The following is a 27,950-nucleotide window of genomic DNA, read 5'->3' as shown; positions in this document are numbered from 1 at the left end:
CTTTATTCTGAAATATGCTGTGTGAAAACATTAACAATGATGATGATGATGATAATGATAATGATGACTATTATGATTATAACTACTACTAAAAGGAGTAAGGTAGAGCTGAAACCCATAGACGAATTGCTTAATTGATCAACACAAACATACTAACAATTTTGATAACAGATTAATCGTTCAACTCATTTATGAAGCAAAAACTCCAACAAGCCTCTGGCTGAAGCTTCTCTAATGTGAGGATTTTCTCTGTTTAATATCACAGTAAACTGAATATCTTTGAGTTTTTGAACTATTGGTCAAACAAAATTAGACATCTGAATACATCATTTTGGACTCTGAATGATGAAAATAATTGTTATTTGAAGCCCTGGAGGAAAAAAATGAAAGGAAAGTAAGGGGATTAAGGGATCATGAAGACAAAAAATAGTGTGAAAATAAAAAGGAAAGATAGAAAGAGGGAAAGGTAGAGTGAGTGCATCATTGTCTGTCTGTAAAATTAGATGGCTCAATAAAAATACACATTGCCTGTGTGATAAAGGAGTGATTTCGATGCTTTTAATGGCACTATGTGTCATGAGAAAATAAGAGTACAATAAAATTGTGGACGTTCATATTTAATGCTCCTCTCACGGACAGTCATACAGTTTCCCTTCAGCCAACATGTTAAAATAATATTTTTTAATTCACGTTTCCATCAGTGTTTCCAGTCAAAATCCCGTTTGTAATGATAACATTCAGGTTTGATACCAGCAGCTGAGCACTCCCCTGACTCTGTCTAACAAGAGCATACACAAGACATGGCCAAAAGTATATGGACAGCTCCATATGTAACAGTTTAATATGTGACTGTGGCAACATGTTCATTGATGTGCTGCTCTAACAGCTTCCACTCTCCTGGTTTCAGTCCTTCCTCGATATGTTGAACCTGCTGCAGGGATCTGCTCCCATTCAGACACCATCAGTGAGCTCACAGTCTGTGTTCCAGTTCATCCTAAAGTTGTTGGAGGGGTTAAAGTCAAGACTCTCTGTGCATGCTAGTCAAGCTCTTCCATACCAAACTGGGAAAGCCATTTTTATGGAGCTGTGCACAGGGAGGATTGTAATGTTGAAGCAGCAAAACAGACAAATGCAAACGTTTGTCACAAAACTGAAAGAGCACAGTTTTGTAAAGTATCAGTGTTTGTCGGAGCATTAAGATTTCCTTTCATTGGATTTAAGCAGCTAAACCAGCAAAAATAGACCAAAAGTGAAGCTCTATGATGTTTCCATTCAGAGAAATATTCAAATTTATGATACATAATAATAATCTAAGATTCTGCTGGATCATTTTAAACAAATTCCCCTCAAATTCAGCCTGACACATTTGAGAATTTAAAATAAAGTTCTGTGAGCTTGAACAAGGCACGGACAAAACAGGTAGAGTTACAGGTGGGTCCTGCAGGTTTGACCTCTCATGTTTTAAATTTACAACATCTGACAGGAGACTGAATGAAGCTCTCAGGTGGAACAAAAAGGTGTTTTGTTTCAGGTGATTTGGTGTTGCAGTCTGACTCAGGTCTCAGGTCGTCTCCAGCCTCCTGGAAGATCACTTCGAGTCTTTGTCCTTAATGTCTCCATTCAGACTGAGCTGTGCTGGTGGAGAACGGGAAGTGAACAGTAGACAGGTGGGATTTATCTCCGTTCACACCTGAAGTCACTCTGTGATGAAGTGAACAAAGGTGACAGGAAACACTCCCCGCCTCGAAGGCGCTCCTTCAATGTGTCCAACCTGAAATGAAAAGAGAGAGAACAGCTGAGTACAAAATCAGCTAAAACAATGTCTGCGTTAAACCTACAGTCAGAGGGCAGTGATGATGTATTTCCTGTTCTAGAGGTGTAGCTGTCACTCACCCACCACTCGTTGTCCTCCTCCCCCTCCACCACGATCACCTCCCCCTCAGAGAACGTCAACTCATCTGGATTATCAGCAGAACAGTTGTAGATGGCCTTCACCCTCTGAGGCTTCTGTTTCTGCACACACACAGACACACACACACACACACACACACACACACACACACACATTTACAAAGAATTATATATACTGTATATGCAGTAAGGTTTCATTTATGTTGGTTTAATGACAATAAACTAAACCAAACTACATTAACAAAAATCTATTGCTGCTGACTGTATGTTACGCTCTGTGTTGACCTCTGACCTCTCTGTTGTTGCTGTTGTGTTTGGGGACTTACAGAGTAGGTGCTTCTGGGTTTGGGTGTTGGAGGAGAAGGACTATTAGGGGATTTGGCCTGTGACCCTACACAGAGAAAAAAAACAAAAAAATAGGAAACTGTTATTCTCAGGGTTATGAACAGAAACACATGACTTTACAATCTTCTTTATTACTTAAAGGACCAGTGTGTAGGATTTAGTGCCATCATTTAGTGAGAGGCTGATAGCTGGAAGTAGTTAAAAAGCAGTTTTTGGTCTGAGACTGAAAGGGTTAAGATAAGGGTTTGGGGCTGTTAACAAGGGTCCTCACAAGTACAGAATCTGTGAGGGTGTGTGAGTACCTTGTTTGTCCGCAAATGCAGTCCTGACAGGCGGTCTTTGTGGAGGACCTTTCACTGATCTGAAATCAGACAAAATAAAGTCCAATGATCAAACCTTCCGTTAAATAGAATGATTGTAATTTATTGTACATCCATTACAAACCAGTTCAGACACTACCAACCAGTAGAGACCAGGACTGACCAGTACTGACTGGTAACAGCTAGTGAAAACGAGTATGTACCAGTACAGACAACATAACAGATACAGTCAACAACAACCAGTAGAAAGATACATCAGCAGTAGTGATCTGTTCAGACCAGTACTGTCCCATACTGACAAGTCCAGACCAATACAGACCAGTTCAGAGCAGAACAGTCCAGTACTGAAACACAAAGACCAGTACCAAACAATTATGTCCGATACTAACAAGCACAGTCCAGTCCAGTATGATCTACTACAGTCCAGTGCAGATCAGTACATACCCTGTGGGTGATTTGGGGGACTTGGGTCCTGGTGGTGGCGGCGGTCTGCTGGTCTGGTGACTGGGGACCGGTGGAGGGAGGATTGGAGCTTTGAAGTGGGGTGGTGGTGGGATGGTGGGTGCTGGTGGGACTGGAGGCAGTGGGATGACTGAGGGGAGTCCTGCTGCTGGTGGGGGAGGAAGAGGAGGGAGGGGGGTATTCCTGGCTGACAGGGTCTTGGTCTCCAACATGCTGGTCCTCTTGCTTACTGGAGGAGGAGGAGCTACTGGGAGCACTGGGAGTGGAGGAGAGAAGAATTGATTTATATTTGTTTTATTAGAAAACATCTCATTAAAATCTAAAAACTGTACATTAAAGAGTTAGAAAGCTTTACAACATGAAACATAACACAAAATTTTATTTCACAGGAAGAGAATATAAAAGTAAAACCGTAAAACACCAATAAAAATCAGACTGAAATCAAATCACACTCCCCGTGGATTGTAGTTTAATTTAGTCCATAAATCGTCAGATTTTACTGACACAGACTGAACATTACTGAACAAAAGATGCTTCTTTAATAACAGCAGCAGGTCAAACAGATGACTGTCTGAGCAAGATTAATTATTGGCTGGTGGAGTAAAGTGTTCGACCAATCAGGAGCTCAAGTGTGTGGTTCTGTAGCTCATTGAATAAAACCTAAAACTTGTTAAATCATAAATTTTTGATATTATTGTTCAGTTTTTTTCATAAAAAATGCAAAACATTTAATCATAGCTCTGTTTTTTAAATGTTACATTATATTAAGTTTTTATCATGTTTTCTTTTCTTCTTGGCTGTAGTAAACCATACTGTACAGTGCCTGACAGTACTGGACTGGACTGGACTGGACTGGACTGGTCTGGACTGGACGGGACTGGACTGGACTGGTGTGGACTGGTCTGGACGGAACTGGACTGGTCTGGACTGGACTGGACTGGTCTGGTCTGGCCTGGACTGGACTGGTGTGGACTGGTGTGGACAGGACTGGACTGGACTGGACTGGACTGGACTGGACTGGTCTGGTCTGGTCTGGTCTGGTCCAGTCTGGTCCGTACTTGTTAATATTGGTTAAAACTGATCTGTACTAGTCTTTGCTGTTCAATGCTGTCAGGACTTGGCCATTTTGGACTGTAGTGGACTGTTTTGGACAGTACTGGAGTGTACTGGGCCAGTGAACTGTAGTGGACTATACTGGCCTGTATTGGACTGTAGTGGACTGTAGAGGACTCTACTGGACTGTAGTGGACTGTACTGGGCCACAGTGGACTCTAGTAGTACTCTTCAAAGTGCTGATGCTGTTTGTGTGTCCAACACTTTTCCGGAAGCTTTTCATTTGTTCATTTTGTAATGAGCAGTATGAAGCTGACAGGAAGTGACACTCACCATACATGGACGAGTTCCTCTCAGGGGTTTGAGGGTTGGGGGGGTCAGAGGACGACCGCTGTCTTCCTACCGTTTCCATGACAGCAGGTTTGCTTTGTCCTGAAAATACAGGCCGACAAAACATCTCAGCATTTCTGAATGTGACTTTTTAATCCAAGTGGAAAGACAAAAAACAGTAACGCAAGTCAGCTTTTTATACTGATCAACTCATTCATCAATGGTGGATTAATGAGTTGATGAATCCAACTGTCCAATAAAGGCAGTAATGCCCCTCCCCAAAACAAAAACTAAATTAGCTTCCAAAAATAGCTCTGTGGCTGTACTTAAACTCAGCAATGCTTTGAGCTAATTGCTAATAAAACCTGCTCACAATGACAATGGTAACATGCTGATGTTTAGCATCATTATTCATTAGATTTGCAGGTATGTGGTCATAAACCAAACATTTGGACAAATGAAAAAAAGATTTGTTGAGATCTGTTGCAATAATTGACCGTACGGTCCCTTTGGACCTAGAGGCTCAGACCAACCAAGATTTTCTAATTTTAGTCCTGCAGCTGAATCAGCCTCTGACCTCTGTTAGGTGCTCTGGGTGGCAGCGGGGGTGTTGGCCCCGGTGGCGGCAGGTTGAAGTCCAGCATGGTGCCGTAGGTCTCGTTGCTGATCATCATACTGGGGACCTGAGGCCTCTGTTTGTCCCGCACCAGGCAGGCAGCGTCCCGGGCCAATGCTGCCAGGTTGGGCTGCATGGGGCTGCTGCCCGCCACGAAGCAGCTGACTGGACGCTCCTCACGCCGGTTAGGGATGGGCTGCAGGAAGTACACTGTTACACACCCTAACCACCCTAACCACCATGTCAATATGTTGTTTAGTATAAAACCAGCTGACCTTGTCCTCCATCTCGTCTTCACTCTCATCCAGGTCCTCATTCTGGAGACGCCACTCGTACTCGACGTGAACATGGACGTTAAACTTTCCTGTCTGAGCCTGAGTCAGCTGAAACATATGAACACATGCAACAATGTTTTTAATACATGATGAATGAATACAGCTTGGTTCATAAAGCTCCATACAGGCTAATTCAAAAGCTGATAATAAAACAGCACTATACGTACGTACTACACTATGAGCATCACAAACGTCTACTAACTGTGTTGTTGCAGCAAGAGGAAACAACAAAAAATATCTGTCACAAAATAAGGTCCACATAATGACATTTCTGAGATATCAGGAGCACCTAATTCCAAAAAAGCCAGTAAGCGCACCTTTAAATTAAAACTACTTTATAACAAAAACCTCAAAAAGTGTATTCATTTTATCACATATATAATTACAATCATAAGATAATAGTGACTTATATTTAAATGAGATGAGTAAAACTCATCTAATCTTAGATAAAACAATAAACATAAGACAAATATATTCCATGATTTGTCTTACCAGTTCTTCACAGTGAGTGTGTCGGAGACGTTTAGCGATGTCCAGTGGCGTCTCTCCAGCTTCATTCGCTGTGGAGACAAATTCACGGTCAAATGAAGCATTTCACTGAAAACTGAGACACTGGAAGCACAAGCATAAATTCTGGAGTAGTGAACATTTTCTGCATTTTTTTCACTGTTCAAGGCTCTTTTAATTTCATTATCCTGTTGCGTCCTCCTCTTCTGCAATGGTATCATGTTTTTCTGGCTGGAGAAACCTACTGCTTATCTAGATGAACCAACTCCTAACAATCGTATAACGGTACAGTGGACGGAAAAAAGCATTCATTTTTATTTCCTGTTGGTAATTTTTTTTCAAAACTGAGTTAAGATTCGAAATGCATTTGGATTTATAGTCAGCTACTGACAGTTACAGGCAAATAAAATCCAGCAGTAATGCTATTTCAGTCCCTACCTAAAACTACTTAAAAATAACCTACTCCGTATTTGGTTCCACTTGTTTATGATATGATAAAAACTAATTTAGGCTATTCACATGGTGTAATATGAGGTGTGTTCTTACTGATGGACACTGAAGCTTTTCCTCTCAGCAGCAGTTTGAGACACTCGCTGTTGTCTGTCAGACAGCAGTAATGCAGCGCTGTGCTTCCTCTGGTCGTCTGCTTGTCCAGGTTACCACTGAAACACACACACACACACACACACACACACACACACACACACACACACAGATTTTACTATACACTTCTCTGCAACCCAACTACAGTCAAGTCAGGATGGCTGTGGTTAGATGGGCTGTGGATGGTGCAAATGAGCACGTCGTTCTCACATCCAAAAAAACTTCTACAGGTGTTTGATAAAAAGAATAATAAAATGAAACATCCACACACTGAAAAATATCATGCAAGAAGATATTAAATAAAATTTCAGATTTCAGATGAAACAAGACAGTGGTTACCTGTTTTGTGCGAGGAAGTCAACGATGTGGAGGGAGTTTCTGTCACCCATACGGACTGCCAGGTGTAGCACCGTCTCTCCAGGTTCCTAACAAACAGTAAAAACACCACCATCATATAAACTGACTCACTGGCTTCTTTTTAAAAACTAAAGAGATATCAGAAAAAATCAGCATGAGAAATGAATTCTGCGACAGTATCTGATTGACAGTGACAGAAGCAATCGGTGTAGTCGTACGTGTTCGTTGGGCTGTGGGCTGGCCTCCATCAGGTCCACCCCCTCAGCGTAGACCTGGATCAGAGACAGGATATCTCTGTTTCTGACGGCTTCGTACAGAACCTGCACTCTGGACGCAGCATCAGCACAAAGCCGCTGAGCGAAACGCTTCTCTGTGTACTTTGCTGTGATGTAGTCCTTCCTCATCTGCCTGCAAGACAACACCGAGGCGTTTAATCCTTTTTCACATTTGAGATTTTCTACCTTCTACGTAACCACTGTTTTCAGAAAACGCAGCCGTGGCTGTCACTCACATGTCACTGGTCGGATTAGGTTTGGTGACGTTCTGCGCAGACAGATCTGCCTCCATGATCTCGTTGAAGCTGGCATTTCCCACATTCTTTGCCAACTAAAACACAACATCAGATCAGGTGCTGCTCCTTTAATATTAACACTAAATGAGAAATATTTAACTAATGTAATAGACCAAAAGGGTAGGACTTTATAAGGAATTCTGGTACTCAGTAACAACAGTAAAGTGGACTCACCAGCAGCTCGGAGGTTCCTAGGACATCCAGGTCTAGACTCTGGATCCTAGAGTAGTGGACCCCCATCTCCCTGTGGATCCCCGAGCACTCGATACAGATCAGCACCCCGAGGTTGGTGGATAGCCAGGTGGGAGCTGGTGGTACGAGATGATGGTTTGTTCTTTCTAGGTTTTGTTTTCAGCTTCAACATCATGTAAATATTTTGGTGTCACTGTTCACACTCTGATGAAACACAGTCATTGGTTTGTCCGCTCCACAGTCGCAGCAGTTTTAGTATTAGCAGCAGTAGTGGCAGCAGAAGTAGCAGTAGTGGCTGTACTAGTCGTAGTACTAGCAGTAGCAGTCATACTGACCAGTAGCTCCACAGTCGCAGCAGCCGTCGTTGCCGCTCATCCTCTTCACCTCTCCTACGATGGCTTTGGTTAGCTCCTGCACGATGTTGTTCTCGCCTTCGTTCTGGTCGCCTTTAAACGCTTTGTTCAGCGCCTCCTCTTTACTGTTCTGCAGCACCGACACCCAGCTGGAAAAACAGTAGATCAGATTAGATGTTAAAACAGACGTCAAAGGCGAGGCAGACAACTGTGGGTCAAGCTTTCGACTACTTACATCTGACACTCGGTTTCATCCTCAGCTTGGAAGTGGTACGTTCGGTCATCTGAGGGGGGAAACAGACAGGAAATGAGACACTAGATATATATTTAGACAGGATACAAGACACAATAAACACGTTATCTTGATAGGCGAGTGTGCGCCTGCAGCTTACGTGAGAACAGATCGAAGCTCTTCTTCTCCTCTGGATTCCTCTTCACCTGGCAGGTGAGCAGGTTGAGTTTGGCTGGAGGTCTGTTAGCCTGAGAGACAAAAAGCAGGGAGGAAGGTGAGACGCAGCAGGAGAGGACGCCTGTCATTAAGACATTATGAAATGCATAATCGTATTTGGATTGGGTGGATTGGCACAACATATGGTCTCTGTATCCATTGTGACCTGATGACGAAACCTAATTACTTTGGCGGTCCCTTGACTTTTCCTCTGGCGCCACCATGAAGTCGCCTTGTGGTTTAGTCTCAACATTGGATGGGTTGTTACGAAGTTTGGTTCAGACATTGGTGTTCCCCTCAGGATTAATTGTAAGAACTTTGGTGACCCCTGTCTCGTCTTTAGATAGACGATGCATCTCAAATCTCTTATTTTACATTTCCTTGCTTGAACCAGAAGCAGAGACCAACAAGAGGTTCAAATCACAGACCCCCCCACCCAGCCCAGGATCTATCAGGGTCAGATTTGAATCCAAACTTGTCCTGTTCCCACCCTTCTCTCTGTCATCCTTTTCCTTATGCTCTTCCTTCTCCTCCTTTTTCTCTTCCTCTGCTGCTTGCTCTGTCCTGATTGGCCGTTTGACTCTTCATGTAAAAACTTCAAAATAAAAGAAAGGAACAAAAAGAAGGAAACAAATAAGAAACTAAATAAAAAACTAAAATTAGATCTTGTGTTTCCCCAATTGAAATCAAAAATAAAACCCAGAAGGAGACTTTTTATTGGCTGAGGAGGATGGAGCGTCTCATGCAGGTGGACCAATAGGAGAAGAGGATCTGGTGTCTTACCGTGCCGTGGCAGATGGTCAGGAAACCGTTCTTCACCGAGCACTTCCTCTTCTGCCAAACTTTCCTCAGTCTGTGGAAAGGACGCAAGTTATTGACAACACATCGCTTTATTGATCTTCTTGCAGTGGTAGAAGAAGTACTCAGATTTGTTGCAGTAAAAGAAGAAATACCCTGGCATTAAAATACTCCATTACATGTAAAAATGCTGAGTTCAAATTGTTACTCAAGTAAAAGTACAAAGGTTTTATCAGCAAAATGTACTTAAAAGTAAAAGTACTCATTATGCAGAATAGCTCTTTTCGCAGTGTTATTATATTATTCTGTTTTTATCACCAACGTATCCATATAAGAGCATTTTAATGTTGTAGTACATCAATGTGGAGTCAATTTTAGATACTTTGTACACGTCTGGGTGGATTAATAGTACAGTACTCATATTATATAAGCATATCAAATGTTTTATGTAAAAGTGGCCTGTAACTATAGCTGCCAAATAAATGTAGTGGAGTGAAAACTACAACATTTCTCTTCGAAATGTAGCAGAATTGAAGTATAAAGTAGCATGAAATGAAACACTCAGTATTTGAATAAATGTACTCAGTTACATTCTACCACTGTCTTTCTGTATAATTCCCATTAAATTATATAAATCAATCAGTCGTCCATGAAACTCTCCGACATCTTACATTATGCTACTGGACAACACACCGTGAAGAAAACCAATTAAAACTGAATCAGGACTTTGTGGAAGTTTAAAGTGGTTCAAAATGTTATATAATAACACACTATGCTAGTATGAGCAGTGCTAACGTTTAACATGTTAGCATGCTGTGTTACAGTCTGGCTAATTCTGAAGACAGCTCAGTGACTCTTTGAGAAAGATGAAAAGACATTTATTTATTGTGATAAAATATAAGGTTTAATCCTCTTCAGACCATCAACGTCTGCCCCACATTTCTTTCTACACTTTTGGAGACATCTCACACTGGAGCAAAGTGGTCCAAACTGGACCGCCACCGACCACTGAACTGTCAGACTGACCGACTCTCATTTCCATTCAGACTCTGCATAGCTAAAAGATAATTCACTGGGGAGTCACAGAATGCTAACAATTGACAAACTACTGTTAGCCCTGGTTAGCCATTAGCATTAGCTTTCTGTGTAACCACTTCCATACACTGGGGAACAGAAAATGAAAGAAAATGGCACACATAAAGGCTGTATTGTAGCAGCGGTGTGAACAAATCTGCCCCCTACAGGTTGGAGGTTGGTGTGAAAGATGATTCTCAGTCATCCAGGTCGTGGTTGTTCAAGGAGGGGTGAATAGGATCTCGTCCAAGTGACCTCTTCAGTTCTAACTGATTGGTGGTGAGTCCCAGTTATTTAACCCTTGTTGGGATGGTTGATATGAAAGCTCTACGGAAGTTTTTTTCCTGTGGATTTCTGGGATATTGAGTTTACTCACCCCTCACTTTTCTTGTAGAGGACTCCGGAGCGTTCGGTGCCGTGAGCCTTGTTGCCCTGCAGCTGATGGAGGCTGTAACCTGCATTCTGTTTGGCTTGAGCGTCCTGTGAACACACACCAACATTAGCCTCCATTTATGGTCTAAAGTCCTGCTAGCATCCTGTGGAGGTCCCACAGTGCTGGATGGGCCCCCCTGGGTGGACATGGAGCCACTGCATGTTACATGTGGTGGAAAGCACTGCAAGTACAATCTTCTCTACACTTCAGAGGGAAAATTTTACACTTTTTACTGCACTACATTTATTTCAAAATGCAAATTAGTAGTTACTTTGCACATTCAGATGTTAATACAAATTCACTCACAAATCTTCTTCCGTTCAATAATGAAATATATTGTAATAAGAGTAAGAACTCTCACCTCTTTCTGCTCAGACTGCAGGGAAGCTTTCAGGACGTCTCGGAGCTGACTCAGCTGTTTCCTCTCTCCATCTTGAGTCTGCTTAATCTGAACACCACAGAAGAAGAGACGGATATTCACTACAAATGATATAAACGCTGCTGGTGACTGCTGTCTACAGCTGAGAGCAGTGTTACAGATGTTTTATTCTATTTTTCAGTGGTGGAAAGTACGTTTACTCAAGTACTGTATTGAAGTACAAATTCAGTGTACTTAAATACTGTACTTCATATGAATATTTCCATTTTATGCTACTTTATACTTCTGCTCCACTACATCTCAGAAGCAAATGATGTACTATTACTCCGCTACTTTTGCCTGACAGCTTTAGTTACTAGCTACTTTTCAGATTATAATTTCTCATAACCCTCCAGTCCAGTGAAAACCATGTATCTCCTAATGTGTTGATATTGAATGTTTCTGTTGTTTCCTTTATGTGTTGAGAAACTTCTCCTCCTTCTTCTCCTCTTGGATCAGCTGGAAAATGCGTCGTCACAGAGCTGAAAACAGGTTGTTTCTCTGAGCTCATGAAACGTTTTGGAGATACTTGGTTCTCACAGGACAGCCATGCTGCAAACATACGATGATCTTAAAGAAAATGATGCATTGCTGTAGATTAAACTAGCCAACAGTATAAAAGGTAGTTCAAATGAGCTCAACCTTAAACCTCTACAGCAGTAGAATGCAGCATCCACATTAACACAGCAGTAATATTAATCCACAAATCAGATGACCCTTTAACTCCTCACTATAATCTACTATTAATAGCTTCTCTCGTCACGATGCACTAAATATCTCCGTCCTAACCGTCGTCAGGTCTGTAGCCAGTTTCTCTACGGAGGGTTTCAGACTCTCCACAGCCTTCAGTCCGTCCTGGAAAAAACTGAACCCAGAGAAAAAAATTCAGTGGAAAATACATCTAAATGTACACACTTTAAAAAGGAACTGCACAAAATGACCAGATAAACAACAAATCTCTTAATATCTCTCTTTGATGGCGTAGAAAAAAATTACACATTAAGAAAAATCAATGTGAAATGTTAATTACATGATGATAAAATATTTCATTTCTGTGTGCATTTTTTTCATTTAATTAAAAAACTATTATTATTTACTATGGATGTCAGATTCATATGAGGTTGTATAATTTAATGTTGTGATGTTTCTATGGAGAGCCTGAATAAGAAATTATTTCTGGTGATTATGACCAAAACATGCTTTTGGATTTTATATCATTCTTATTTTTTATTTCTGCAGAGTAACGTACTTGCACTGAGCGTGGAAATACTTGATGAGGTTCTGGAGGAAGTCGGCCCCTTTCTTCACTTTGATCTCGTTCACTTTTAGTAGATACTGCAGAGAGAAACCAGAGAGGAGGAAATAAAAACATTTCTCCAACCCTCCGATTTTTTCATTTCAAACTAATTAAGGAAGCGTTTGATGGACCTCACCTCGCACATCTGCAGCTGGAAGAGCCGCCTCTCCTTCTCCATCTCCTCGGCGATCTCTCCTCCACTGAACTCGGTGCGAATCATCCCGTGCTGCTTGGCGTGCTCCCTCTTCTCTTTCTCAATCTTCGCTCTGCAGAGGTCAAAGGTCGTGTCAAGAGCTGCATGAAAGCCAGAAATACTGTACAGATTGAGATCCCTTCGCTTGCAGAGGGAACAGATGAGGGGACGAAACGCTGTCCTCGTCTCTTTAGTTAGAATATAATGTTGGTATCACTCTGGTCTGATGGCATAAGTGCAGAGAAACACCTCCAGAAACCAGTGGTAGAAAGTAACTAAGCACTTACTTTCAAGTACTGCACTGAACTACAGTTTTGAGGTACTTGTACTTTCAATTTCAATCCCACTCCACCACATCTCAAAGGGAAATATTGTACTTTTTACTTCTCTATGTTTGTCAAACTAATGACGGTAATCATAAGCAACAAATAAATTTGTATAAAAATAATTATAGTTTATAATATATTGCACATATTAGTAATAGATCTTTGCTGCTATTATTATTAGTTTTCATAACTTAAGAGTGGTGAAACTGAACTAAACTCCGTCATGAACACTTCTCAGCAGCACAGGAGGTTTAGCTTTTGCTTTTTCATTAGTGACAGCATGTTTCTGTTCTTACAGCTTGGTTTCATAATCCTTCCAGGCTTTGTCGAACGGCTTCTTCAGATCCTGAAGGAGGAGGAGGAGACGTCACATGATTAGACTGAGCCCTGACCAATCACATCGCAGCACTGATTCAGCGAAGCGAACACAGAGCGAGGACTTTGCCCTGTGAGTCATTCGGGGAGTATTTCAAGATGATAACGTGTGTGAGCGTACTGATAAAAACCACAGACGGGTATTTGGTTAGAAAGAGAGCAGCATGAGGACAATCATTAAAAACCTTAAAATACTGACTTCTAGTGTTTTGCATTGACTGGAGCTTCATCACCATCAGGACCACAATTTATTCGGCAAATGAAATTAAACTGATGGCTATGTATGTGCCTAGTCGGACCATAAAATAAAAAATTATTAATTATGACACAAATACCAAAACATTCCCTTGTGTCAGCTTGTAAGTTGTGAGGATTTCCTGCATTTCTTTGTCTTCTGCGACAGTAAATTGAATCTCTGTTAGTTTAGATATCTGAAGACGTCACCTTGGAAATTTTACTGCAGTGACTCTGAGAGCTTAACACACTGCAGCGTCAGAAAACACAAGCAAATGGATGAAGCATTTTCACCGATTTCACAACACATGAAAAAAACCCTGCAAAGTGAGAAAACGCCAACTAGAGATGCGCAGTTAATTCAGCCTTTTACTGCTGATTACTTCGTTGTGTTTTCTGTATTTGCAGTGTTTTCTCACTTTCTCTCACGTGTTGTCATATTGGTGACATTGGTGGTTCGTCTCTTTGCATGGTTATTTCTTAAACTGCAGTTTGTTGAGCTCTCAGGGCCACCGTATTTATCTTTATTTTCTAACATCTTAAAGACCAAATGATTCACTGCGAAAATAATCAACAAATTCATCAGTAATGACAATAATCGTTAGCAGCAGCTGGATAATAAAGTCTAACATGATTCAGTTCTCTTTAAGTGAGACTGTGTGTGTGTTGGAAGTTTTCAGACTGTCGGAGGAAACTGAACACAGACCCCTTTCACTCCTTTCAGGTCTCCCTTCAGCAGACTGTCCAGAGGGAAGGTGATGATGTTGTTCATGTTCTGCATCTGAAAACAGGAAGTAAACACGACATGAGCAGAAACCTCCACAGCTCACAGCTCAAGTGTTTTGTGTAAAGTTCCTCCAACGGCCAGAGAGGAGAACCTGCAGCATCCACCCGGAAGAGTTTAGGATTTCAACTGAACGTTTTGATTCAGATCTTTGGCCCCATCGTGGCGTGAACTCGGACCCTCACCAGGTTTTTGAAGAGCCCCGTCAACTCTTTGGTGAAAACAGCAAACTTGAGGAAGGCCGAGCCGACCTCCGTGTCTTCCCTGCCAACTAAGTTGTCTCCGAATTTCTCCATGGACTGGATGTACTGCTCCTCATTTTCCACATGAGCTGCAACACACAGAGCACAGATTCAGTTCAGCAAACTGAATATTAGGCATCAGGAGTCCTCAACCGCAGAAAGAACTTTATTATTATCATTATCGTTATTATTTCCTTTATAGCTCCGCTTAAATGAAAGTTAGGCCGAGCATTTGCTGTCTTTGCCCTGAAACTTTGAATAGTTTACTTCTTATTATTTGAATATCAAAGTCTCACTTAAATTCTCTCACTGATGTTTTGCTGTTTTGTAAATTCTATTTTGTTGGCCCACTCATAATTCTACTTCCTTATTCTTTTTCTTGGATCTTTGTGTTGTTACCGATCAGAGTCAATGCACTGTTATTGTTCGTACAAAAACCTGTATCAAATTAAGAATCAAATCAATTTCCTTACTATGTATGTAAATCATATATCAATAACTGCATTTGGAAACAGCTAAAAAAATTTGGTTTTGCTAATGCACTCTATGTATATTGCAATATCCAGTTAAGCAAAGCAAATATGGATGAATGAATAACCCTTGGATTCCCTAATGAGATAAATATATAGAAAATATAACAGATGTCCAGTTAATATTCTTAATTCTCAAATTCTCTTTCATGAGTTCATTCAGGAAATGAAACGTTTTGTTCCGCCAACAGAATCTTTTTTTTTTTTCAAAACAAGAGCAAACAAGTTTTAGTTTTGCTAAATGTTTTTTTTTTAAAACTGTAACACACACACACACCAAACTAATTTTCAACCTTCACACTCTGGTTCATGTCGTCACGGGGGGGCCAAGGTCAGCGTATAAAGACGGACGAAGAAGAAACTGCTCGTCATCGTAGCTTTCGCTTTGTTTTTTTCACAACCTTGAACAGGATGATCTCTCTTTGTTCCTCTTCACTCTCAAACTGGTTATGTCGCAACAACCGCTGCACAACAGACCTAGTCCACATAGTTTGGGCCATACTGTGTATTAAAGTATTAATTCTGGTGTTGTTAGAGATCTCACAGTATTAAAATGTCAACCTGCTTTAGATTCTCCATGAATAATTACAGCTGCCATATCAGCGAATACACCTTCAAATAAGTCATGGTTGTGTCACATTTATAAATACATGTCACTACAAAACTACATTTCCTGACTTCTATATGTACTGTGTTTATAGCTGCACAAAGAGCTGAGTCAGTTACTGAATTAAATCATTTGTGGACATGATTTTTTGATTAACAGCGATGTTTACAGTTTGTGTTTGACCTGTAAACTTCATCTCTAACTGAGTGCAGCAGGCAGCTTGATGATGGAAATCCAGTTTTTGCTGAGACTACATCCGGTCCCAGTTGTGCTAGCAAGGATGTTGCCGGAGCCATAAGTTTTGTTTGTTTGTATAATGTCACCCAAGTTGCCAGGATATGTTTGTGCAATCAAACGGGTTGGCTAACTTCACGTTAGCTGTTGGTGTGAGAGCAGGACGGTGTTCCACCTCACAAACCCACCAAGAAAAACCTCCTGTATTCTGAAACCTAAACGATGGTGGCGGTATGGAGCTCAAAACTTAGATAAGACAAAAGAGGCTTATTGGGATCACAGCTCAGTCACAGCTACTTATTGTGCATGACGTTACCTGAGAAATCAAAATCAAAACAAATCAGAAACTACTTGCACCAAGACAGAGAAGAGACAATGAACCCTGCCAATTCGCCCGATGAATCTATGTCTCTGTATCTCTTTTAGCTCCATTTTTGGTCTCCACCAACTCTTAAGGGAAATATTTGTCTCTTTAGCCGCTAAATGCTCCACTATGTTCACCAACTCTTAAGGGAAATATTTGTCTCTTTAGCCGCTAAATGCTCCACTATGTTCACCAGCTATTCTCTAAGTGTGTCTGTCTGCTGCCGTGCAGATCGAGCACAATAGATTTTTACAGCTTTTTCTCAGAAAACGACGGTATGAGAGCGCTGAGGGTGAACCACGACAGCAAAGTTGTGAACTGAAAGATAAACAATGAGCCAAAACTGTTTATAAAACTGTGAAGCTGCTAAATCAGCTGACAACTTTCTGAAAGTTCAGCACCACCAGGGACACCCAACACGTTGTAATTTAATTCATTGTTAATATTCATTATAGCGGCTTTAAAATGTGAAAATTTAAAATATTTTTATAGTTATGTACCTAATCTATGGAGAAATAATATCATCGAGTTCTCATGGTGTTGTTTGTGATAATATTAGCTTGCTGTGTGTATGTTTGCATCTCATTGTGAAGAAGGCCACTGATCCCTGTTTGTTATCAGGTTTAAGCAGTTTTCACTGTAGATTGTTTTGATGATATCAGACTTTCCCTTTCTCAATCTGGGTGTTTTTTTTTTTTTGCATGATTTAGCCTCTTTGTCTTTCTGTGTCAGCAGGTATACAGTTAGTCGAGGCGGGCGTCTCTCCCTCAGCATGCTGGGACAGGAGAGCAGTATGACAGGAATGTTTAGAGGTGAGACTCCACCTGCCTGAACACAGATCCATCACACTGAACACACCACCAGCTGGGTGGTAACCACCGCTACCAACACATCATTTTCCAGGACGTTCCAGGACATTCTCAATGACCTGACATATGCATCAAAGTCTCATTGACTTTTATGTGCTTTCTAATAATATCAGTTCTGTGGGGGGCCTAATTTAAGTTACTAGAAAAGTGTTTCTGATGGACTCCCACAGCTCTCTTCATCAGCACCCCCCTGTTCACATTAGATTTCATTTAAGTATTTCAGCTGTTTTCTTTACAGTCTCTGCATGTATAAGAAATATGCTCATGCATCATTCTGAACCTTCATAATGTCAAAAATGTATTGACAGTGAAAAAAATCTAATTTTCATGGTTTTTGTCACTTTTTCTTATTTCTATTTGGAATAAACATGTCCAGTGTTTGGGGACTACGATTCCCATCATGCAGGCAGAAAAAACATTTGCATGGAGCCACTTTTTAGGATGTTTATCTTTCCATTTTGGTGAATCCAAATAAAATGATCCAATGAGATGAGACAAATGATGAAAAGGTGGAGCAACAAAGCAATTACAAAGAATATTTAACAACTGGACATTTTGTCTGAGCAGGCGAAGTTATTAGCAGACAGGAAGCGACAGGCAAAGCGAGGCTTTGTGGTGGGGAACTCTGGTGTTTTTGGACAGACTGAGGTGAGACTGTGACACTCACCCAGACCAGACGTGTTGATGGCCTTCACCGACTTCTTGATCTTGTACAGAACCGATCGGTCCACGTCCAGAGCCTGAGGAGGACAAACACGGTGAGGACAGAGTGACCAGACGCCACAGCTGGACGGTGTAAAACCTGTGCACACAACACTCAGCTGAACACACGCAGATTCAGATTTTTCTTGTTTCTAACACTGGCGATTCTTAACTGAGGTCCGGCAGCAGCTGTTTTTTTTTTCTTTTTAAGCTTTAAGCTTCTTACATTTTAGCCCACAACATCACACATCAGTGTATAGATTAATTTCCTTCCATCCAGGCAGTCGCTGGTTGAAACATGGTCAGCGAGAACAGCTAGCTGCCAGTCAACACCCACAAACCAGTGATTCTGCCCAAAAAAGCCCCAAAACATATATCTGTCACAGTAAAAACCTCAATGCTCAAATCAAGCTGCAGACAGTCGAATATAACGAGGTGTGAGTTCCCTGCAGGCCGACTCTGAGCAGCCACTGAACAGGAAACAGTGTTTCAGACAAAACGGCATCCAATCAAATCTAAATCCAACGGTCCTACAGAGTTTTTGTCCAATCACGTAGCTGTATGTAAATGAGTTTGCTGAGTGGTGGCAGCGCCTTCTCTGATCAGGTGATTTCATGCAAAGTCGTTCAGTCAATTGACACAAGATGACACTACACAGATCAGTGGAGCAGCATCTTTATTCTCGTTTGTATTTTTGAGTCCATTTTCTGCAGTTAAAAGATTTTCAACCATCAGTTATCACAGAAGCACCAATAATCAACTAAACAGAAGGCATGTCTCACGTGAAATGAAAATCTCTTGCTCACTTACGTTCTCCAAATGAAGACGTTTCTATAAAGATAAAATAGCTGCAAGAATCAATGGAAATCCTGCAGAAGACCCTTAAAACCTCATCACAGACCCCTAAAATCCCCTTAAGAACCCTGGAAACCATTCAAGGATTTCTGTAAACCCTTCAACACCTTCTGAAAATCCTTCCCTAAAGCAGGTCTGGGTGACGTATAAATACTGTCATGGTATCAAAACGATCAATTCAAAGAGGAATGCACACAGCAGTGTTCAGAAACTTTTTTTTTAACGAGTCGTCAGGAGTTCCGTAAGGTTGTGAAGTCACAACTAAACAGTCACTGCCCTCAGCCACCCAGCAAGATTATGGTTGTAAAAACAGTGGTGATGTGGTACACCTTGATAAGAGAACACTTGCAGATCTATTGTTTACATAAATGTAATATTTCTTTATTAATGTTGGCAACGGCCAGCCAGATGCTAAATATTATTTTTCTTATAATTTATGGTGAAGTAAAATGTCATGTAGGAGGGAAGAAAAGAGGAAAAGGAAAGTGGAACTAAAGTTTGTTCACCGTTGCACCGCGGTGCCCTTAGGTGGGGGACCCCCTCCCTCTCCTCTCAAACAGAGATTCGGAGAAGAAATGGTGGTTCACTCCTTCACTAACTCTCGTCCAAACTTCTGTTTTCCAGGTTGGTACACGGTAGAACTTAAACAAACTGTTCCCTCCTTGAATGTACTGTGACTTATTGTGACTGAAATGAGTTTTCTTCACGTGAGCTTTCTTCGCGTGTGTATCCGAGTTAACGAGCCGCGTTTATAAGCGCGAGGTACGAGCTGTGTAAACGATAGCGTTAGCGGCCATTTAACATGTGCATCCTGTGACTGTGTATGTGTGACTCGGTATGTTGGTGTTCTCACTCCCTGACATATTTCATTTCGGTTTCTGTGGCACTTTAATATGTTAAAGTTTACACTTACAGAGTACAGTTAATGTTGAATGAAAGAGAAAAAAAAAACATTTTTAGTAACTTGCACAGATGTTTAATGGAACGTAAATAAGGGTCTGGTCTGTGTTTAAAGACACTATAAGTTGGATGATGTTTCCCTGTGTGTGTGTGTGTCATTTCATGGTTTTGAAAGTCACTTGAATATTCATTTCAATGCCAAAAAGGGTTCAAGATTTAACTATTTTATTATAAATATATAAAAGGTGCATTTGAAGTTTGCACTTGAGTTGAAAACAAATACATAACCATATTTGTTAAAATATGGAGATTTTTGCACTAAAAGAAAGTGATGTATAAGTTAGTAAATTATTATTTAGTTATGTTATTTTTATGTGTTATTATGAAAGTTATTCTTTCTTTTCATGTGAGTTTGAGTGAGATGTTGTCGATGAAACTGTGAATAGCAGAGACAACGGTACTGAGACATTTAAATTGAGACATAACTATGCAGGGAAATGTTTATTATTCTGTTTATTATAATTGCTATGGTTATCCACACTGTGTTTGATGGAATAAATAAAAAACAGAGATTCGGAGAAGAAATGGTGGTTCACTCCTTCACTAACTCTCGTCCAAACTTCTGTTTTCCAGGATCCCATCCAGGATAGTGAAGGGCAGTGAACACCACTCAATTCATTTGTTACCTCGGTTACATTTACCTTTTGAAACCCGTAACAGTGACACAGTGAGAGCTGACCAATCAGAGCAGACTGGGCTTTTGGGGGCTTAAAGGGATTTAGACAAAGCATTTCAGACAGAGGGTGAACAGAGGGGCTGCAGCGAAGGACCGAAACTGAAAATGAGCATAATATTGGACCTCAATGACCAAACAGGCCTTTTACACTGCAGGGACCAAACAACGCATAAATCAAAGTGCGTCCATTGTCTCAGGTTGAGTTCCTGAAAAACTTTGGGCAGGAAAAACAAGTTCCACTCATTTATTGATACTGATTATTAAAAGTCATTACATATAAAAAAAGAAGTCTTTCATTGTCATCTGTCCTGCAACTGAAACTAAACGAATATGAAAATGATGAAGACTGTCTCCTTTAATAATGCATAGGCAGAACACTGGTTTGTAAGAACATTTTTCCTGAACCAAAGCCTCACAGGTTCCAAATGCAGAAAAAACTGCTAAAGCATTCGAATACGCAAAAATGCCTGTTCAGACACACAACGAACATTGAAGACCTCTGAAAATGCTTCAGTGACCCCAAAAACCTTTGAAAGAGACAGTTAGTGTCAGTGTAAACATCATCGTTTCTCTGGTTTTGGTTGGTTGTGATCTGAAGTAACCACACCCAACAGTGATGTCACAGTGTACTGACACACCACACTTTACATCACTGCACAAGGTGAGAAGTCTCACCACTAGAGGTCAGCAAAAACACAGCATTTAGCAGGTATTAACTCTTTTAAGAGCTCTGTATAGCGAAGATGCCCATGAAAACCTTTCACAGATTCTGGAGTTACTTCAACACCAGAGAGTGAATCAGCCTCTCTGCACTGCAACTGTCTTCAGAATGGCCGAGAATAAATACAAATTTAATTACTGTATATACTAATGACTAAACTACATACTGCTACTTGTTTTAAGAAATGTGCTGACGTGGATGATGCGTGTGTGCATTTCTTTCGTTATCAGCTTCATCATTTCTCTGAGGATGACCCTTGTGTATTAGACTGCATGTGTTAGAAAAAGTGCCTTCGTATGAATGAAAGCAGTGAAGTGGGTCAATGACTGTACGGCAACTTAAACGTTCTTCAACTCAGAAATACTTATTCAAACAAGACAAATGCCTCATTAACAATGTTGACAGAAACGGTGAAAAGCAGCAATACGTTGTGCAAATCTACAATGAACATACAGAAATCCCCATGAACACACTGTCAGCACCACAAACCAATGATGTATAGCACTGTAAACACGCCATTACACTGTCACAAGGACAAGAACACTAACAACACCATAGTTCCCATGAGCCTCAGCGGCCATCAAGCTGTGAGTAAATTAATGCAAGAATGAACTGATTCATCAATATTAATAAGCTCAACATTCAGACTCAGCCTCACAGGTCAGTCGAGTAGTTTTCAGCTCAGTGTCTCATAGTCTGTATTGATGGCTCAACCACAAGAGTTTCATGTCACCTGATGCAGTTGATGGGAAACAGGAACACGAGTCCCGCTCACTTAGCTCTTCTACACACTGTCAGCAGATGAATCAGCTTCAGGCCAGTGTTTCCTGCAGCAGCAGCAGCAGAGTCACAGCTCAGTGACTCAGTGTTTGAAACATGCAGAAAGTCCAGTAGCTCAGTTACTGTTTGACAGAAAGTCACAGACAACAAAGACACTGCAACAACAACCCTGATTCCAAAAGAGTCGAGACTGTGGGTGCAACAGAAATAAAAACAGAATGGAGTCAAAGAGTTCCCAAGCACATGGTATAATCACCTTTATACAATCATGTGTTCACAAAGTGGTGAACCTCGCTCCATCCTCGCTGTGAACCACTGAGCCTTTCCAGGATGCTCCTTTCACACCCAATCATGATGCTATCACCTGTTACCAATCAACCTGTTCACCTGTGGAATGATCCAAACAGGTGTTTTTGGAGCGTTCCACAACTTTCCCAGTCTTTAGCTGCTCCTGTCCCAACTTGTTTGAAACATTTTGCTGCATCAAATTCAGAATAAGCAGATATTTACAAACAACTTAGTAAGAACAATTCCTTTGCATTTTGTCTGATTCATTCAAATAAATAACTTTGTTTTATCATTGTTTGCAGGTAATTAAATAAATCACATAAACAATGAGCATGACTATCGCTAGGTTATTAAGCAAAAAGGCTGACTGCATAAAAAAATGATCCGGTAGCTTTGCAGTGGTGCCAGAAGCATCAAAGAAACACAAACCCCAGAAACTCTCCCGACAAAAACAGGTCCAAATAAGACAATGGACTTATCCTTAACCCCCCTAAAGAACTATAGGACGGCCCTGAAGAACCACAAATACCTTTCAGAGGCAGTCAGTGACATTTGAACATGTTTTGATGACCGATGACACCAGGAAGGACTAGATAGATAGATTCTGACAGTATATCCATTAAAAATACATTAAAAATATGCTGAATCAGCAAATATCTTGTCCTGTTTGCAGTGTTCCCATGGAGGCACAGACAACTATCACTGGATTACTTTGATACTGAAGAAAACATTCTCAGACAAGTTCTGCAGGTAGGAGCATTTCTTTCTGATTTTGAAGCTGATTTCTGGACTTTGATGGACACTTGAGATAATGATATCTCTGAAAAGTTTAACTCACGCTGAGAAGAAGCACAACTTTTGATGCTGATTGTGTCAAACATTCAAAATAATTGGCTCCATGCTCTGTGTCACTGCTGCAGCTCAATCTGCTGACCACGTTGGCGAGCGGTCAAAGCTGCCAAACTGCAATAACTAACTTCCTGTTGTTTTTACAAGACCTGCATGCTGGCCCCAGGGAGGCACCTCACACTTTGAACACCTCTGATCTGAAGTTTGCTCCACTGCAGCTTTGTGTTGTGTTAAGCTGTGTGGTTGTTCCTGTGATCTCTGGTTCCAATTAATACATTCTGTCACCTTTAGTAGTTATATGTGTATGGTTTCAATTCTGACCTTTATAGATGAATTACTTACTAGCAGTACACATAGTAAAGCAGAACTAACATATGGTTAATGTTACAGACCAAAATAACCAACACTGCAACACCACACATTGTATGTGCATCAGTTTGTTGGCTCTGTTGGGCCCATGGTCATCACAATCAGCTATTAGTATTTCTTTATGATACTATGAATATTTAATATTTGTTTTGCTTTAACAAGTAATTTCAGTAAACTAAAGTTCTAATTCAAATATGCGTTTATAAGGTACAAAAACCTGATGTGTTTAAATACAATTTGTTATTGCTAAATGGAGTCTCTTATGGAGAATATCACAGTAAAGTACTCTAAAGTTAGGCCATACGAATATTAAATTGTACTACTATTGTATAATTTCGATACAAATTACAATATCAGTATGTCCAAAACCAAACAGTTTAAGTGTGCCTGTGACTCTAAACTGAATCTCTTTGACTGTTGGTTAAACAAAATATTTGAAAATGTCACCTTGAACTTGGAAAAACTGTTACTAATATTTACTTTTACTATGTTTTCTTCTATTTTGAAAGTTGACTTTTAAATGTAATTTAATTCTTTATTAACTCAGAAGTCTTAATTTATGGTCAGAAGCAATTAATAATTTTTCCCCTTCCTTCCTGACAAATCACCATATCAATGTTTCTTTCCAAGAAACACACAGCCGGCTTAAGGACCCTGGAAAACCAATTGGGGGCCCTGAAACCTCACCAAGGCCTCCTGAAAACCACTCAAGAACCCTCACATTCCTCTCGGACTGGCTCCAGACCTCTGAATCGCTCCCTACATCTCATTACCTCCTCTGGCACTCAAGAAAAGTACAACAACCCCTGAAAATCAGACATTTTATGGACTAAATGATTAATCAATAACAGAAATAAATGCTCCAAAATGACACCTTTCTGATATGTTACTGAGGTGATAATGAGCTCATCTGTTTATAGTCACTATACTCACGTTTGAAAATGATCATGCTGATGGTGCTCACTGCAGCTTTGACTCACATGTCTGATTTCAGACAGACATGTTGGGACAAGATAAGAGGAGTTTTAAAACTGAACATAAGACGAGACGAGATGAAGTGAAAAAAATTAGAGAACGAGTGGAAAGACAAAAGGAAGAAGAGGTGGAGAGCGGATTTAGCGGATAGATGAAAGATCCAGTAGAGACACTATAAAAGGCCACAGAGGGAGAGACGGGTCTTGTTGGGACTCGATCAGACAGGTGAGGCTCTCATTGCCCCGGGTCTGCTGGGCGGGACGTCCCAGCATGCAACAAGAGAAGGAAGACACAACACACTGTCCAGACCTGTGCTTTCTACAAACCTCAAATCACAGTTTCAGGTGTGATTCTGAGCAAATCTCCAGAAAAATATAATTAGATTGTACTCAAAAGAATCAGTGTATTACTGACATACTGTATACAGTATATATATATATATATATATATATATATATATATATATATATATATATATATATATATATATATATATATATATATATATATATATAATATACACAAGACCTGGTATGTGACACCATGGCATTATTATAATTGTTTTTAAATTGACTTTTTCGTACCTAATAAAACCATACTGGAAACATAACTCCATTTTACTCAAAATTCTCTTTAAAACATACATTCATATTAAGCAAAAATTGTTTAGGCTGATACATGTACACAAGCACATGTTAAAATAGGTGACCACTAAGAAAAAGTGAACCTACATACACTTAATTAGAACTGGACAGTGTCTAAAAACAGCAGTCAAGTGCAATTAGGTGCAGCGAAGTGTATTTTATGAATATATATTTTATTATATATCAGCAACACAATATTGGCACCTCAAAAATATAATATTTTCAAGATATTACTCATGAGTGTACATGGAAATATACATAGTAGAGTAAAAGTGAAAGCAATTTGGTACATTGATGATTACGACTTCTATGTTCCATTATGAAAAGGAGGATAACACACAGTCCCCAAGGTCTCATAAAAACCCCTGAAAATACCCAAAGAACTACTGGAAACTCTGACCCTGAAAATCCCTTTTAGGGATCCAAGCCCTGTTTGCACCTTGTATTAACATGCATCTTGAGTGATCCAATCACAAGTGGACAGCTCGAAGTACTATGCAGTAGTGATAGTAGTAATAGTTGTAGTAACAATACTTTAGACAGTGGGGCTGAGTCACAACAGACTCCAGTCTTATCTACAGTTGCATCAAAAAATTCATGTTCCTGTGTTCACAACTTCACTGTGAGGCTCTTCAGGAGGCGACCTTTAACCTTTTACTACCGGTTCCTCCTATCAGTTCAGTTAACAAACATGCAAGATCATCGCTGCATTGCAAAACAAAAGAAGCAGCTCTAAACTCTTACAAAATGTTGAGCTGCAGAAAACTGCATTCAGAGCTGAACACAACTGCTGTTTCACCATGAGGAAGTCTCTGTTCCTCTTTTCAGTGAAAAACAGCCAAATTTGTTGGCTGTTGCTGCCTGGAAATGCGTTGATGTGGAGGGCAGAGACACCAAAACACACTTTACCTTCATTTAAACTCAAAGAAACACCTTGAAACTTGTTTTCTATCTGCAAAGACAAAGTTTGTGGTTTTTACAGGTGGAAACAAACTAAATTATCATTAAGCTGTAGTTTTTATCACAGGAAGTGGCAACAAAGCATTGCAGGTTTAAATGAAATGGGAACAAATGATAACTTCTGGGTGATTTTTATTAATTTTATAAGCAGTATTTTTATGAAACTGCTGACTTTTTTTGCTCAGTGGTGGCAGTTAACACACTTTATTTAACACAAAACCCTGATAAAGTTAAGTTTATATGCATCTCATTGTTTATTTCACTGGGCGGGCGCGTGTGCGTGCGTGCACGCGCATGTGCGTGTGTTTTCTTACCTCCTCCAGAGCCGCCACCGCGTTCCTACAGTGAGACATCCGAGTGGTGAAGCTCGAGGTGGTCGGAGCTTTGTAGTCCTCATTAGTCTCCGCAATAAACTCAGTCACACTGATCAGCTCCGGCATCTTGAGCTCCAAACACGACACAGTGTCCTAATAACGTTAAAAAATATATATCTCAAATGATCCGCAGTCAGACCCGCAGCCTCAGGTAGGAGAGCCACACCTGGACTGACTTAAAGTGTCACAAACAGCCACCAAAGATCCTCTCCCGTGTCCGGTCCTCGCCCCTCCCCATATCTGAAGCGTTAAATCAGATTTTTATTAAACTCCTGGTGAAGTTCTGAAGTTTTATTCCCATGATTCGTCCTGCAAAGACAGACGCAGACGGTCCCGTCGCCTTCCTCCTCCGTCCTCCCGCTGACTCCACCTGAGGAAACTGCACCGAGCAGGGCGGAGACGCAGAGAGAGCGGAGCGGCGGGAGCTCTCACTCTGCAGCGGTTTCCTGGGACCACAAACACACATCGAGTTCCTGTCTGTCGAAGTTAAACACTGCAAATGACTCAGTGCGTTTACTGAAGGACTGCACTTTTTTGAGCTGCCTGTACTCAGTGGTGGAATAAGTATTCAGATACTTCACTTTAGAAAAAGCATCAATACAGCACTTTGAAAGTACTCCACTACAAGTACAAGTCCTGCATTGAAAAACTAGTATCCTCAAAGTATAGAAAAATTACTCAACTATTTATCAAAAGTACAAGTACTCACAAGGCAGTAAAGTAACTAGTACCTAAAGCTGTTAGAAATCAAATCTAGCAGAGTAAAAAGTATATTTGCCTCTGAGATGTAGTGGAGTAATAGTACCAAGATGCATAAAAAAGGAAGCACAAGTACCTTGAATTTGTTCAGCACAGCGGCTGAATAAATGTACTCAGTTTCATTCCAATCCTGCTTGTACTTTACACTTTGCATTTATCAATTTTATTCTAATTACACACTTAAAGTACATTAAACATTTGTTTACAACTAAACAAATAATTATAGTGTAATATTATGTATTTTAAAAGTATTTGTCTTTTTTTAATTGCCTTTTTACCACAAAAAAATATGGACATGATCAATCAGTCATCAAAACAGATGCAGATTAATTTTCTGTCAATCTACTAATTTATTGATTAATTTATTTCGGCTCTACACAGACGCCTCACAGCAAGTCCTTTATTTTTAATTGTTGAGTGCTGTATCGTCTCAAACATTGACAATCTTTGACAAGTGCCTGGAGGTGGGGGGCAGGGCCAACAGTCGAAGCACACCTGACTATTACCTTTAATGTGGCTGCTCCTCTCTTCACCTCTCTCCTCTCTTTGAGGCATCAGTCTGCTGTGTTTGTGTCTAGTTTGCCTTCACAGACATCTGATGAAGAGAATAAAACAAAATGCAGCTGCAGTTTATCAGATAACACATCTGTTGGGGTTGTTTGTTGTTCATTTATTGATATGTTGTTATTTTTTATTCAGTTGTAGATTGTTATTTCAAGATTGCCAAAAGACTTGCCTATAGAGTTGACAGCTATTGTCTGCAGGGTTTGAATGAGTGAATAGAAAAAGTGGAATTCATTATGTGCTGGTCTGTAGCCACGAATCACACAAAATCTACACTTACACTTCCTCAGACA

The 27,950-nt window shown here is 40.4% G+C and overlaps 1 protein-coding gene and 1 long non-coding RNA gene across 2 annotated transcripts; one reads left to right on the top strand and one right to left on the bottom strand.

Annotated features, from left to right (window-relative positions):
• Positions 1 to 124: 124 nt before the first annotated feature.
• asap2b (ArfGAP with SH3 domain, ankyrin repeat and PH domain 2b) lies at positions 125 to 26,700 on the bottom strand. Its single transcript, XM_041958150.1, has 28 exons — positions 26,275 to 26,700; positions 17,849 to 17,921; positions 14,521 to 14,666; positions 14,258 to 14,332; positions 13,239 to 13,288; positions 12,560 to 12,689; positions 12,376 to 12,461; positions 11,916 to 11,991; positions 11,070 to 11,156; positions 10,652 to 10,755; positions 9,187 to 9,256; positions 8,348 to 8,435; positions 8,191 to 8,239; positions 7,938 to 8,104; positions 7,585 to 7,718; positions 7,351 to 7,445; positions 7,058 to 7,247; positions 6,822 to 6,907; positions 6,426 to 6,541; positions 5,865 to 5,932; positions 5,313 to 5,420; positions 4,999 to 5,233; positions 4,425 to 4,523; positions 3,021 to 3,294; positions 2,559 to 2,617; positions 2,238 to 2,302; positions 1,894 to 2,013; positions 125 to 1,771 (listed from the first exon to the last, which is right to left on the bottom strand). Exons 1-28 carry the CDS (start codon positions 26,398 to 26,400, stop codon positions 1,697 to 1,699), a joined length of 3,051 nt encoding a protein of 1,016 aa, XP_041814084.1. The 5' UTR covers positions 26,401 to 26,700; the 3' UTR covers positions 125 to 1,696.
• Positions 19,189 to 24,698, top strand: LOC121621628. The gene is made up of 3 exons (XR_006007657.1): positions 19,189 to 19,362; positions 22,837 to 22,913; positions 24,012 to 24,698. It is a non-coding gene; the product is annotated as an uncharacterized LOC121621628 (long non-coding RNA).
• Positions 26,701 to 27,950: the final 1,250 nt, after the last annotated feature.

This window comes from Chelmon rostratus, chromosome 18 (genome assembly GCF_017976325.1).
Source record: "Chelmon rostratus isolate fCheRos1 chromosome 18, fCheRos1.pri, whole genome shotgun sequence".
NCBI lineage: Eukaryota > Metazoa > Chordata > Actinopteri > Chaetodontiformes > Chaetodontidae > Chelmon > Chelmon rostratus.
Note: the sequence above shows the minus strand (reverse complement) of the source record. Positions and strands in the feature narration are given on the sequence as shown.